Source organism: Orcinus orca, chromosome 21 (assembly GCF_937001465.1).
Source record: "Orcinus orca chromosome 21, mOrcOrc1.1, whole genome shotgun sequence".
Classification (NCBI taxonomy): domain Eukaryota; kingdom Metazoa; phylum Chordata; class Mammalia; order Artiodactyla; family Delphinidae; genus Orcinus; species Orcinus orca.
Window position 1 is genome coordinate 24,441,258 of NC_064579.1, and position 15,595 is coordinate 24,456,852.

The 15,595-nt window shown below is 49.6% G+C and overlaps 1 protein-coding gene across 1 annotated transcript in view; it reads left to right on the top strand.

The window, feature by feature from the left end:
- DLGAP2 (DLG associated protein 2) overlaps nt 1-15,595 on the top strand; it is a 724,732-nt gene that overhangs the window by 559,728 nt on the left and 149,409 nt on the right. The window contains exon 5 of the mRNA XM_049704257.1: nt 11,535-11,600. Coding sequence (XP_049560214.1) covers nt 11,535-11,600 — 66 coding nt within the window. The remainder of the gene's footprint in view (nt 1-11,534; nt 11,601-15,595) is intronic.

The window sequence follows — 15,595 nt, forward strand, 5'->3', positions numbered from 1 at the left end:
CGCAGCTTTGAGAGTGGTCCTGCCTGGAGAGGGGAAGGTCCTGGGGGGAGGTTGTCTGCTCTGCGTCCCCAGGGAAGCTCACGCATGCCGTGTCCCCAGGAACAGGGGCCCCTATGCCACTCTCCTCGCGGGCCCCGCACCTCCGATCGGTCCCCGTCAGCCATTGCTTCTGGCTCTTGCGGCTCTGAGCCAGCGAAGCGCTTCCTGCCAAGTGGGGTGAAATTGCCAGGGTTTTTCATAATAGAAAACACAAATTGCTGGAGACAGATTCACTGCCAGTGAACCAGGAGGTTGAGAACCACACACTTGTGTCACAAACACGACATTAGCATGCTAAAATGCACGAGTCCTGCCGCTGCTGATCTCCGGAAGCACCAACAGATGGGAAAGCTGGCGTCTCCACTCCCTGAATGTCTCCCGCTGACCCAGGAGACCAGCCGTTTCGGAGATGGAAACGATATGGGGGTGCCACTTCTGGTTGCGTTTCAGGTCAAGGACCACATCATTTGTTCAACCAGACTCGATCTGGAATCCGAGGGCTTTAAAAACGCATTGCTGCCCTGAAACCTTGTACTTATTCGGTTTCCTGCGAGTAAACTTGTCGTGTGATGTATTTCAGAAACGGAAGAGCGATGCCTTGGACGTGACTTGTCGATGCATGATGGTAACCGGGTTCACCCGTCATTTTCTAACAAATGTGATTCACTTTGATTAATATCCGAAGAGGAATAAATGACTAATGGCAGGCCTGGGGATATAGATCAAAATTCAGTTTTACGGCGAAGGGGCACTGAAAGTGGGTGTTTACAAAGATTCAGGGTCTGAAACAACCGACCACAAATCAAATTTCCAAAGTTTCTTTGTTTTAGGAAGTAAGAATCAGCATAACGTTTTGGCTAGGAAATATTTTAATGTATAGACTTATATGATGAATACTGTCCATAATTGAGTTTAATCAAGTCTGTGTAACAGCTGAACATGATACATCTAACTCCGGAGTGACGGGAGTTAAAAATGTATTTTTAAATTAGGTGCCCTATGGGGTCACACGGATGGCACTCGTCCACGCAAAGACCTGTTCCTGCCCTTCCTTTCTGGGCCCTGCGGTCACTGTTTCATGTAATTTTCCTGCCAGACTGTGGGCCCCTGGAGGGTGTGGGTCCCGTCGCAGAGTCACAGCCCCAGCACTTGGTGTCAGCAGGCAGGTGTGGGGTGGGAGTGAGGGTGGGGGGGATTTCAGGGGCTGAGTGTGGGCAGGTGTGGGACAGCGTCGTTCACACAGCCGGGGGGTGGGGGACAGCCGCCCCTGGACCACTCCCCTCAGATAATCCCTCTCAGGTCCCCTTCCAGGAAGCACTAGGTCCAGTGAAACAGCAAATGTGAAAATGCTACCTTTTAAAGGACGGCTTGGACTTCCCTGGTGGTCCAGTGGTTAAGACAACGCGCTTCCAATGCAGGGAGCCCGGGTTCCATCCCTGGTCGGGGAAGTTCCTCATGCTGTGCGGCACGGCCAGAAACAAATAAATGATATCTTTTTTTCTTTTTATTTTAATTGAACTATAGTTGATTTACAATGTTGTTTTAGTTTCAGGTGTACAGCAAAGTGGTGCAGTTATATATATATATCTCTCTCTCTCTCTATCTATATATCTATATATATTCTTTTTCAGATACTTTTCCATTATGGTTTATTACAGGGTGTTGAATATAGTTCCCTGTGCTGTATAGCAGGTCCTTGCTGTTAAATGATATCTTTTGAAAGGAATTTTAATCCCTGTAGGACGAACCCATGATGAAGCAGGTTCAACCACAGAATGCCTTTCGGGGTCCCGTCATGGCCGCAGCGGGGCTGGTGGACGGCCCAGGCCCTCCTTCCCTGCTGTGATCCGCGGGGTGAAACCCCCTGCGTGGTGGTGTCCACAGCAGGCCCTGCCCCTCTGGGCACAGACAGTCCCTGGACGCAGAGGCCGTGTTCAAGAAGGCTGTTGGGGTCCCTTTGCACTTTACTGGGAATAAGTTTAGCACATTTATTTTCTGAGCCCAGATTTTGATGCAGGAAAAGGAGTGTCTTAAAGAGTAACTAGGAAAGGAGAGCACGCACATGAACACCCAAGAAAGACAGTGAAAGTAAAAATGCCGAGGACACATTTTATCCCCATCACTTTCCCAAAGACGGATCCTAATCCCACGCCCACCTAAGCCTGGAGGGGCCGCAGGGCTCTGCAAGTAGAGGAGCGGCTAATGCCCACACGCGGAATAGGAAAGAAGGTGGACTTGGGAACTGGGCCATCTAATTTCAGCAAAGGAGAAAACAGATGTTGGTTTTACTGGAGACGCTGAACACCAGGTGTTTTTATAATCCCCTTTGTATTTATAAAGCGCACACAGGCCTGTTGAAGAAAATCTGGAAAGCACAAAAAGTTTAAAGAGAAGAATAAAGCATGGCCATAATCCCTCCAACTGCAGACGGTCGCTCTTGACATCTAGGTAAACGGCCCCCGTCTTTTTTCCAGAGCAGTCGAGGATCGTGAAGCAGTCAGAGTTTGCATCTCGGCTGTCTCACTCAGCGTTACATCGGGAATTTCTAAAATGGCTAAAAGCTCTCTAACATTCCATGCTGTGATTGTTCCGTAATTTATTTAACCATTCTGCTTTAATTGGATATTGGAAAATCAAGGCTTGCCAATTTTGTTAGAGGGGGAAAAAATGGAGTGTCACTACTTACCCTCGAGTCACTTGCACAAAATCCAGGAAAAGACACAAAATCACTGGAGCTCTCATTACTCCTGGGTCATCAAAGCCCCTCCCGCTCGGGTGGACGCCTCTGGAAGGAGCCAGGAGATGCCGGACATTCATCAAGTGTAGAAAATTAAGATGATACGTCAAATGAATTTAGAGTACGACAGAAACTAACACAGTATTGTGAAGCAGTTATACTCCAATAAAGACCTATTAAAACGAAGAATTTAGAGTGTTTAAAAGTTAACATTGTGGCTTTTTGTAACGTTAAAATGCTGGAAAACTCCTCTCCAGAAAGTAGGTGGTATCACAAAGGAAATGGGAGAGAGTTTTCCAGGCAGAGAATCCCACTCCCTTTCCTGGTATGAAGTCAGCATCTCCGGAAGGTGCCTGCGGGGAGTAGGGCCGCGCTGGGCCTCCCAGCGGCCAAGGACGGCAGCCACCTGGACCCTGTGGGCGAAGGGCCGTCAGGCCTCCTGTTCCTAGCTGGAGGAGGGAGGGTGGGATGGGGGCCTTGAATACGTCGCTTTTGTTCGTTCTGTGAAGTTGGCTGTTCTCAACCCGGCTGCACAATAAAGTCGCCTCTGGAGTGAGGTGAACTGACCCCGGGCCACCCAGAACCTCCGGACCCAGAACCTCCAGGATCGAGGCCAGAGCATCTGCATTCTTCTCAAAGCCCCCAGGGCATCGAGGCAGGATTTAGCAAATAAAGATCCAGGATGACCTGGTAAGTTTGAATTTCAGATACACAACAGATACCGCTTGGGATATACTTCAATATTATTCTTTGTTTATCTGAAATTCAAATGCCTGGGTGTCCTCTGGCCGCCCTACCCAGGGACTTCTGATGAACCAGCAGAAAGCCACCCGTCAGAAATAAAGAAGGTGTCTGGTGTCAGAGATAAAGAAGGTGTCTGGTGTCAGCATCGTTCACTCCCTTCTCTGAGGTGGTTACCTAACCCAGGGTCTGGAAGCAGAAGCTCAGGCTGCAGAGGACAGCTTTTTCTAAGCTTTGTAAAATGCCCTTTGCTCTGTCCTTAAAACTGTATTTCCACTTTAAACGTGGTGGACATATCTCCCAGCAAACTTAGGTGTAAAACCTTATTAAATACAGATGGTAGCGCAGAGGATTTGACACTACATTCATGTGGAATTTAGATTTAAAACATATTATATAAAATGTAATTAACGTCACTTTTGAAGTGACGAATGTTCAAGTTTAACAGCAGACAGATACGTTTCATCCTGAAGCTTCCTTCCTTACATAAGAAAGTCTGCTTTTTACTTCAGCACGTTTTCCTCTCGTATCCAAGTCCAGAGGAATTCAGAGTGAAGTGTGCGCTGCCCTTAGTCGCACGTGAATTCCTGTGGAAGATGATTTTGTGATTTGTTTGAAGGCGTGGTGAGGCCCTCAAAGTTTGCAAACAGGGGACGCCACTGCCCTGCCTGGGTCCGAGGGGTGTGAACCCTGACACCCGCCATCGGGGCTTCCGCTGTTCCCTCTTGCGACCCCAAGTTTTCCTCTCACCTGAGTGACACTTGACTAGGAGTGAAAATTCTGCAGACTTTCGGGCAGCTTCTTCGGAGACTTGATCTTTGGTCCAAAATAAAATTATGAGCATTTTTCTGTGTTTCAAAGGAAAGCCATTAGCAACGGTCCTGGCGGGGGCTGGAGGCAGGCTGCAGGCACAGCTGTGAGGAGGGACGGTCGCACTAATCAGTGTCTTTATCCTCGAGGAGCAGAGATGGACCCTTAATCTGAGCAGCTTCAAGTCCTATCGTTAGGGAAACGGCTGAAATGAGGACTTGAGTGCTTTCTGCAGAGTAAACTTTTAAAGATGGAGAAGAATCTAGAAATTGGGCAAACTGTCAGATCGCCGAATTTTGTGGGTGGCTTCTTCAAGAGCTGAATTTGCAGAATGTCTCCTGGGTGCGTCCAGAAGTAGCTGCCGGGTGTCACACCTGGAGATTCGGTCACTCCACCCGTGGTCGTCACCCTGACTCCGTGGCTCCGTGTCCTGTGCCCTTTCTATCCACCGGGAGGAGTTTCCAACCAGTCACACAGTCAGGAGACATTTTCACAAGCAAAATTTTTAACTGAGGAGAGGTCGGAGGTGGAGACTGGGAAATAACGCACCACCTGAGAGCTGTGAGTCCAGGGTTATTCGGGGACTTACCGGGGACGATGAGCCGGAGACAGCCTCCCGGTAGCTCTGAGGACCTGCTCCCCAGAGCTGGGGGAGGTGAGCACATGTGTGATTCAGGCGAAGGGTGCGTGCGACCAGGCACACAGCTGGCTGGAAGGTTCTGCTGGTCACAGGAGCACATGCCTTAGTTAATGGTCTTAGCACTTTTCTGAGTATGGGGAGGTGTGAGAAATTGGCTTCGTAATATCTCCCGAAAATACCTAACTATGTGAAGGCCTGTTCACGAGTTTTCCTGGAGCACAGAGCACCTCCTTCCTGGTCTCCGCCCTGGACTCCTCTCACGGTGGGTTGAAGGTCAGCAGCTGCGCTGGCTCGTGGCTCAGTCCTTGTGGAGCCCAGTGCGAGTGACCTTCTTTAGCTGGCAGAGGATCTGGGCGGGATCGGAGGTGTGAGTGAACTTGAAGTGAGCGGGTAGACCAGATGGATCTGGTGAAGTGAGGCTGGAAAAAGGCCGAGTGTGTGGAGCCCACGTGGGTTGAGCCAGACCGGTCCCCTGGGCCTGGGGGAAAAGGAACAGGAAAGAAATGACTGTCAGAGGGACCAATCCCAAGGGAAGACCCAGAGATGCAGCTGGACTCAGGATGGGCATGGTGGAGGGTCCTTGGTAACATCAGTCAGACTTTGGAAGCTATAGATTCAGCAGCAAAAGCTTCACATGCGGGGCTTCCCTGGTGGTGCAGTGGTTGGGAGTCTGCCTGCCAATGCGGGGGACACGGGTTCGAGCCCTGGTCTGGGAGGATCCCACATGCCGCGGAGCAACTAAGCCCGTGAGCCACAACTGCTGAGCCTGCGCGTCTGGAGCCTGTGCTCCGCAACAAGAGAGGCCGCAACAGCGAGAGGCCCGCGCACCGCGATGAAGAGTGGCCCCCGCTCGCCGCAACTGAAGAAAGCCCTTGCACAGAAACGAAGACCCAACACAGCAAAAATAAATAAATTAATTAATTAATTTTTTAAAAAAACCTGCTATGGACTAAAGCAGCAAAGAAATATGGAAAAAATTGTATAGGTTTGGCGGTAGTCCATGTGGTTTAAAAAAAAAAAAGCTTCACATGCTACTACCCTCAGCTCAAAAGGTATCATCCCAGCAACAAAAAGAAGTGAGAGTCACTCACCCCCGTGGTCTCCCTGGGCGGCCGTGTGTCCCGGCCGCTCTGGGTTCTGCAGAGAAGCTCCGAAGGCTGCAAGAGAAGAAAAGGAGGGCAGACACCCCACCGCATCCCCTTCTTAACTCAGTGCTCCCAGACTGCACCCATAGCATCCTTTCTTATATTTGGAGTTCTGTGTAGGCGTCATTTGAAAAAAAAAAAAAAAAACAAGGATGTGCTACTGAAAATCTCCATCAGAAATCACGATTCTGCTGGGGACTGTGGGTGAATCACTTCTCTGCTCCAGGCCTGTGGCCACTGTGTCCACAAGGACAGTGGTCACTGCCCACAGGGACACAGTGGGGAAAAACTGATTAAGCGCATAAGTAAAAACACCGTTTGGAGCAAGACATGCTGCCAGGTCCCGGGCACAGTGGACAAAGCGTATCATTTCATTTTCTTGGTGTTTATGAGGTAGTAACGGTATTGTACTCCTTTACACCAAGAAATCCGGTATTTTCTTATGAGCAGTTTCCCTTTTCATGTATAAACATTGTTTTTCCTTCTAACGCTTTCTTAATATTGCTTCCAAGTGGGCATGATTCAGAGACAACTTTCCCCCTCAAAAGGTATAATTTGTACTTGTGCTTAAGAGCGTTTAGAAGCCCAAAGACTGGAAGTGTGTGTTCTCCCTGCTCTTTTCTGAGCCTGGCAGCGGGCATTCGTGAGTCAGGTCTTTAAGAGATGAAGGGTCAGGTTGCTGACGCGTCCAAACAGATGCCCCCAGACAGCGGGGTGAAAGAGCCGGAGCTTCCATCAGGACAGGCTCAGCCTCCGGGAATCCGCCCCTAACGTGAGGTCAGGGAAGGCACAGAACGTCCCGGGTCTCGACTTCTGCATCCATCAGGGCAGAGGGCCCTTCGTGCCATAACTGCACAGCGGTCGGTCGGGTCAATGAAGTGAGGTAATGGAGGCCTGAGGATTTGCAAACGTGCACACAAATTATCATACATGTCACTTTTCATCTCTGCTTCACCAAAATCTGGCCAAATGACCAAAAATCAGCTGGGAAGCAGACCCAGCAGTGCTGCCTGGTGGTCCCGATGCCAGCCCTCATTTCCTGAGACTGGAAAAGGGGCCGAGTCCTGGATCACATCCAGTGGGAGGACAGAGGAAGGCGGGGGTGGGGCAGGGGCTGTGTTAGGTGCTCGGCCCCGTCGCTTCCTGAAGGACCCTCTCCGTGAAGCAGGAGACACTCCCACGGCCACGCGCACAGCGCAGTGAAGCCAGATCTCGTTCTGACACGGTGCTGCCAGCACACTTGGCTCTGACCCTCACTGGGGGGTTCTTTACTCGGGACCCGACTTTGGTCTGCATTGAGGTGAGGCCTTTGCTTCTCGGGACCTCGGATCCCAGCCTCCTTGTCTCCGTGCCCGCTGTGGGCTCTTGTACCCACGGCTCTCGTTTCTGTCCCAGCAGGGCCCCCCGCATCCAGTGTCTCTCTTCCCCAGGTGACACGCCCGCCTCTCTGGTCCTCATTGCACAGTGTGGATGCCACAACCACCTGGAACGTGCATGTGAGGTCTGACCGTGAGGACACCCCGAGCTGACCCCGTCCCCCTTGAGGGGGCGTGAGCGGTGCGTCCGTGAGAAGAGGCGGCAGACACCGGTCGTCCTCTGAGATGCTGGCCACGCCCTGGATCGTAGGATTCTCTCGGATAACTTCCTCAGCTCCCGGGTGCAGGGGACGAGGGTGGTGACTGTCTGACATGTGCAGGCGATTTCAGAGACGGGCCCGCATGGTGCTTCCGTGGTGGTAGCTCAGCTCCACCAGCCGCGTTTGATCCCCCCTCACCTGGATTTCATCTGGGAGAAGTTCGGTGCACACGTGGAATTAGGCGTTGACCCTTTGAAGAAGCACCGTGGCCCAGAACCACAAAAAGACCTGCTTATAATTCACCCAGAGGTGTTATCGAATCGCTAGGTCATGTGTTAGCGACTTGGTAAATAAGACGATTAATCCATAAGGTGAACTCATCTGGAAGGTATTGTCAGCACCCAGTGTGCAGGGAGGAGGGTCCAGAGCCCTAAGAGTGAAGGGCCGAACCGCTAGTGAAGACCAGAACTCACTAGATGCACTCAGACGTGTCTGTGGATGATTTCCAAACCTTTTCAGTCTGTGGCACGTTTCTATTTTTGCAAAGAAAACACGCTGAAATGTGAACATGGTGTCCAATGCAGGCACTCCTCATTTTACAGCGTGATTAATCTCACATGTGTGATCTGCACGGTGGCTGCCCGACCCCTCCCCAGGCTGTGGTGTGCTCATGTGGCCGGGGCGGTGTCGCAGTCCCCGGGGGTCTCACGCGCAGCCCCGAGCTGCCGGCTCATTGCTCCAGCCGGGCTGCTCCCTGGTCCCGCCACTTGTCTGTGCAGCACTGGCAGGAGAGATGCTTCCTCTCCTTGGTGCAGGCTGGGTCAGAGACTGGAATCGGGAAGAACCCGTGTTGGCACATCTCTGTAAGCCTGGCAGGGGCAGCTTTGGGGACCGAGAGGTATCAGAGGAGGAGACGTGCCCTGCGCCCTACGTGCTGCCTTCGCCGGTCACCTCGGACGTTCTTGTCCCGCTGCGGACACAGGACGTTGGGTGACCAGCCCGCAGACCCCGTCTGTGCATGTGAACAGGACGGTGCCCGGATCAGTGCTCTGGGCTGTGAGTAGGTATCGGGCGGATACACAAAATGTGAGCTGCAGAGACAAAGCTGGTTGGATAAGGCAGGATCGCGGCCACTAATGACACCAACACACGCTTTGAACGAGGCTCAAGGGGCTAAGAGGTAAAACCAGAAACAGAAACGTCTAATGCATTTGCCCTTAACCCACATTCCATGTGTTTGACTGAAAGGTTTTCCCTAAGTGTAGCCGCTCTGAGGCCTCACTTTATCTGATCTGAGGAAGGACAAGCGGAGGGGGAGTATGCAGCTGGTGGCGTCCACCCTCACGATCCAGGGCTGGCCTCCGCACCGCCTCAGGCGGCGTCCTTGGAGTCTCGTTCTCGGGATAATGAGACTCGCCCTTTTGTGAAGCTGCCGGTTGATTGCGCTGCGCTGGGCTCTGTCTGTTCGTCTGCATCCGCTGGGCGTCTTTGTCAGTTCAGCGCGTGCTCGCGGTTCCACTGTGTGATGTCAGCTGCTCGTTCAGATTCATACGGGTAAAGCTCGTCCCTTTGTTTCTGTGTGTGTGTGTGTTCAAAGAGAACAAATGGGATCGAAATCGAAGGTTCACTGTTTCGGTTTATTCTCCTAATTCTCTTCTACCCAACCTAACGCAGACGGGCTTCAAGTTAATAACGCTGACCACGTGAACATAGTCTCCGTGGCAACCGTATTTAATTAGCACTGTGCATCCTATTGCATTATGCTTCTAAACAAATGAAACACGGCATCTTGAGTTTCATATTACCCTGTGGTCACCTGACCAGCCAGCTTTGTCATCGATGGCTTATTAGCAGTAAAACAAGACTTCAAACGTGCAAGAAGTACTCTTAGCCACGAAAAACGGGGCGCAGCTGAATTATGTGAATGCATTCGAATAAGCTCTAAAATACTTACCCCAATTCAGACAGACATTTATTAGACATATATACATGTATATTCATGTATATTGTATATATCTTAAAAGCAGTGCCTGGGAGACCCCGTAAGATGAAATTCCACCACAATTTACCTGAGACATGGTAAATTCCACAGCTCCACAGCATCTTTCATGGCCAAACCCCCTACCTTTCTTTCTTTTTTTTTTTTTTTACCATCTTTATCGGAGTATAATTGCTTTACAATGGTGTGTTAGTTTCTGCTGTATAACAAAGTGAATCAGCTATACATATACATATATCCCCATATCCCCTCCCTCTTGCATCTCCCTCCCTCCCACCCTCCCTATCCCACCCCTCTAGGTGGTCACAAAGCACTGAGCTGATCTCCCTGTGCTATGCAGCTGCTTCCCACTAGCTATCTGTTTTACATTTGGTAGTGTATATATGTCCATGCCGCTCTCTCACTTGTCCCAGCTTCCCCTTCCCCGTCCCCGTGTCCTCAAGTCCATTCTCTACGTCTGCATCTTTATTCCTGTCCTGCCCCTAGGTTCTTCAGAACCATTTTTATTTTATTTTTTTAGATTCCATATATATGTGTTAGCATACGGTATTTGTTTTTCTCTTTCTGACTTACTTCACTCTGTATGACACACTCTAGGTCCACCCACCTCACTACAAATAACCCTACTTTCTCTCTTTAACATCCTGTAAACTTGCTGAAAGTGGAAGGTGCCTATTTGCTGACTTGAAGATGGTGAAAATGTCAGTGGGCTGATCACAATGTCCTAAAACGAAGCCCCCCGCGACTATAACATGGTAACTGTATTTAGGATTGCTAGAATGGATGTCCTCCTAGAATATTTGCCCAGAGCTTATTCGCGAATGTTGGAAGCCTGCGTGAACGCACGTCTGACTATGTAATTATATTTAGAATGATATTTACGGATCACACACCTAAATGATGGTACATATATGAAGCTTATCTGAAACTCCCTGTCTCTGTATGGAGACCTGCTGTCTGCCCCCCACCACCCCCGCCCCCGCTCTCCGCGCATCGCGGGGCAGACAGTCCCTGGGCATCAGCAGATCTAAGCTGCCAGGCAGCACTCATGGGGCTCAGAGCGGCCGGCAGACCAAGGCGCCTGGTTCGCCGAGTGGAGCCCAGGACGGAAGGCCGCTGCTGTGTCTGTGTCCAGCTCCCCAGGGCCGGCTGGACACAGAGCCCAGGCCTTTTGTCCCTTTGGCTTTGTTGCCTCATCTGGGTAGGGAGGGCCAGAGCGAGATGACCCCCGAGACCTTATACAGCCGCACGACGTGTCCCTCTAAGAATGCCGTGTCTGCTTCTGCACTAATCACAGACCCAGCAATCGAAAATCAATGCCGGTGACCTGTTGTCACAACAGAAGGAAATGAGATGTGGACAAAATTGACCTAAGGTTAACAAGTATTAAGATGACAACAGTAACTGCAGGCTTCGAATTTTGCCAGATGAGGCCTCAGGTAGTACAAGACTTTCCAGACGTCAGAGGAGTCGTGCTCAGGACCATGTAGGGCTCACAGGGGACTCACCAGCCGGGAAACAATCGTGCGGCCGAGTTTACAGAATCCAGTTCACATGCAGACAAAGTCTACAAAGTCTGCAGGAGACCAAAGAGCAGCCGTGAATCCCTTGCACGGCAACCTAAGGCGGCGTCTCCGTGGGGCAAACGTGCACCTGCGACCGCAGGCCTGTTGTCAGAAAAGGTGGTGGTTCCTGGGCTTCGGCCCCAAACGCCAGCCCCGAGCAGTGGCGTAAGCCGGAAAGCGTGGCTCGTGCCTGAGCGTCGCGGGGGCGTGTAGGGGATGGTTGTGCTTATGCGGGCCACACCAGCAACATACTGAAAAGTGACTTTGTTTCTCTCTTTGCAGAGGAAGAGGGCGGGGACCTGGTCCAGCCGGGCATCAGCTTTCCGGGGCCGGCCAAGGAGGATCTAGGTAGAGTACACACCAGTGCGGCACAGAGCAGACGGGCGTTCCGGGCGGGGGCGACGTGCACGTCCGTCACCGGTGACCCTCCCCGCAAAATGTTTTAAGTATACATTCGACTTTAGGGGGTCCTAATGAGAACTAAGTAAGATGCAGTGAAATTTTTTTTAAATAGCGGTTTGTAAACATTATGGAAGATCTAGATGAGAACACAGTTGGCTCCAGATCATCCCAGATTAATCATTAAGGCGGTTATTTACATAATTAATATTATTAATCAGCAAAGCTGCATTAACATAATTGAGACCTGTCCGCACATGGAGAATGACGCATCTCCCCTTCCCTCCTTCGTCACGAAACCCTAAGTCAATCTAAGGGAGGGAAAAGCTTTTGTGTTTGCATTTTTCTCAGGTAACTCTTGTTACTTGACATACAACAGCTGGTTTCTCCAGGCAGGCCCAGCTCCACGTGGCTTGGGTGCCGAGTGCAACTATATGCTTGCTTCCAAGGGAGCCCCGAGTTACTATCACATTCTCTTTTCCCCGGCGCTCGTAGAAATCACGTGGAAGTTTTATCTGTCTGCTGCCACAGACACAGTGAAGCTGGAGCTGGAATTGGCCATCACCGTTTGACAGGGAGTCGGGCTTACATGAAACGGGGCAGATGCTCCTTTAGAAATGGGGAGTGCTGGATGAATTCAGCCTCAGACGGCTGAATGAGATCCACATGGAATGTACCTGAGAAGAGACACCCTCTCCGTGGCTCTGGGTTCCTGGCCCTGCACCTAACACGGTTACTCGCCAGCCTCAAAGGCTTCCGGCTGCCTTCTCGGCTCCTGACGGCCATCTGCTGTGACCGTCTTGTGGATCATAAGCTTGAGGCTGTCTTGTGGATCTGCCCCCCACCACCCCCGCCCCCGCTCTCCGCGCATCGCGGAGAGGCTGTCTTGTGGATCATAAGCTTGATTTCTATTTAAATTCGAGTTTTTCTTCATTGATATCTGATCGTTAGCCAGTGACTCTGTTGCTCGTTTGACTGGCTCAGAGAATAATATTGCAAATCACAGGAGTCCTTTAGTGTGAAGCTGCGCTTTCTTTTAAAGGAAATTAGAACCAGAAAAAGGTTGCTTTTCAACGTAAAATTACAAAACCAGGTATAGTCCTAAAAGAATGACAGTATATTATCCACTATGATTGAGTTAGAACTTTATTTCTAACTCGCCAGTCTAACCAGGCCTTTCTCTACTTGGAACTAGGCCAATAAAATTATTTTCCCTCTTTATTTAGAAGGAACACTGGCTGTCTCATTGCGATAAGCATGCGTTATTTTTTGTTTCACTCTGCGAAGCTTCCGCATGCATGGATGACTCATCTGACTTCTGTCTCGTGAGGCTTTGACAATAGCTCACCTGCATTTGTACTGGCTCTAAGATTTTCCAGCATCACAGTTGTGTCTGCGGCACCAGTTCTTTTCTGTGACAGGCTTTTAGAGGGAGGGGGACCTGCCAAAACATAAGACCTATGCATCCTGAGGCCACGTTTCCGTCTCCGTGGCAGCAGGAACCTGAGGCTGACTCAGAGGCTGCCGTCCACCTCTGGACAGCACGTGGCACTCGGGGTGCTGTCTCATCTGGGCTGGTACAGCCCGAGGGCACCGAGGGCCTGGACTTAATTCTTGGGGGGACACCTAGAGGTGCAAATGCTTTGTCCTATGGTAATTCTATTTTAAAGTTTTTTTAGAAGCCACCATAATGTTTAGGCACAGAAAGTACTTAGTGCCGTTCCTACAGTGTGGACATGAGGTGATGGTTGGTGGTTATAATGAGAACAGTCAGATTTTAAAGGACTTGGGAAGAAACGGACAGAAGGATTTGGTGACGTTGGCTACAAAAGAGTTCTCGAAATGTTGCCCAGTTTCCCACTTGTGGTGGTGAGTGGGCGGCGGTGGGTTCTGATGGGAAGGGAAAACCTGCGTCAGCTGTCGGGCAAGCCAAGTAGCCAGTGGACCAGCCAGTGGACGTAGCACCGAGGCGCCCCCGCCAGGCGCGTTCGCACTGGGATCCAGAGGTCTTGAGCAGCCCCTTCGCTGAAACATGAGGGTCAACCTGCCTGTCGTGGGTCCCTGTCACCTGGGGGGCATTTAAATACTGGTCCCTGGTGGGCTTATTGTCTAGAAAAGTTCCCTACGTGATTCTAACTCGCACCTCGGGTCAGGGATGCTGATGTAAAGTGTGTGAAAGGATAATTTATAGGAAGCTTTAAAAAAAAGAAAAGGAAGGAAGGAAGGAGGGTGGGGGAGGAAGGGCGGAGAGAAGGAGAGAAGGAATCAGTTATGTCCCCAGTGTTATTACAATAACTAGTTGGGAGCAAGCACCATAACTTTAGACGTTTTATTTTCCAAACTGGGTTTTCCAGTTTCCTTATCTCTGAATCGAGAGGGTGAGACTGGACAGGTTTTTAACATCTCCTCCGAGTCTCTGATTCTACCGTCCCACATTAAAATTTAAAATGCTTTATAGTGATGTTAATGCTCTTGCAGTGAAATGAGTCATTGTCATTCACAGAGCACTGAGGGACGTTTTGCAGCCTGGTAGAGGCTAAAGGCACAAAACAAGGCAGGAGCCTTTGCCTCTGGTCCCGTTCAAAATACCAATCTTTTTTTTTTTTTTTCCAATTGGCCTCAGTATCTAAAAACTCCAAGGAAAGGTGAGTGACATTTACTGAAAACCCTAAAATCTTCTTTAGTGACAGACAAGACAAATGAGTAAAGTCATCTTTTTAGAAGTGAGTACCACACCCCAGGCCCTTGCCATTAACAATTCCATTTTAGGGCACAGACATTCTCTGAAGCTCAGGGTGTAATGTATGAAAAGTAATTTTATGATGAGGAAAATGGCCATGGAACAGAGGAAGATAAAGAAGGTTTCTATGAAATTAAAGTCAGTGATAAAAGTGGATTAATACAGCACATTCAAAATGACTACAATGGAAGAGAAAACCCACTTTTTCTAGGAGAAACATTTTGAGAGAAGGCCCTCAGACACACTGAAATTAAATTGCCCTACCAGTAATTTTTGTGACATTGGCTCATTTATAGGAGATGTGATCGTTAATAATGGGTTTTCTTCATTCCCGCGAATGTTAAATTTAAGTCAGTTGTAAAGAGTTGGTAATTTATAAGCATTTATGAGGACGGTTCTGTTGAACCAAATTTTGCACTGGCAAGTCAATTGCAAACTGAAACGAGAAAAGGCAGACAAAATGAAATGATCAATTAAAGAATATTAGGCAGATATTATATGAGACAGCACGGAGAAAACGGGCACACTATGTAATTTTAAAAATACCTGAATATAAAATAATACCTGCCAATACTTAAAGCCTTCTTCAGGACAGGCACATGTTGTGAAAATATTTTTATATAAAGGATGTTAGATGGCGTTTGACGTCTGCACACCATCTAACTGCATGAATGTCTCAAAGTAATTATATGACGTAACTCATTTTAAAAGAACTCCCCTTTTAGACATTTATTTTTGTGTCCTTTTATTAACACCCCTACATGTACATATAGATGTGTAACTCTGTAACTCGAGGGGCGTCCACACTTATTTCCTTCAGGGAAATTTCTAGAAGTTTCTAGACATAGTGGACATGGTGCCTTGCCAAGGTTCTCTCTGGACAGTAACAATGTATCTATTTACTGCGTCCCTCCATCCTCCCTCCTCCACAGCGGAGACCCCTCAGGACGTGCAGACCCCTCCTACCCACCTGCCCCTTGGGGATCCCGACACCCCTCAGGGAACGCTCCTCCCAGCGTGTGACGTCGAGTCCCCGTCACGTGCTGCAGAGGAGGGAAGGTCACATGCCAGCTAATCAAGGGGACAGTCCAAAAGATGTATTTATTTGACAATTTAATGTTAAAACTTTGTACAAACAAATCAAAATCAGTTTTAAAGCTACTAACACGTGTCTATAGAACTTAGGAGATTGGGATTTTTCATC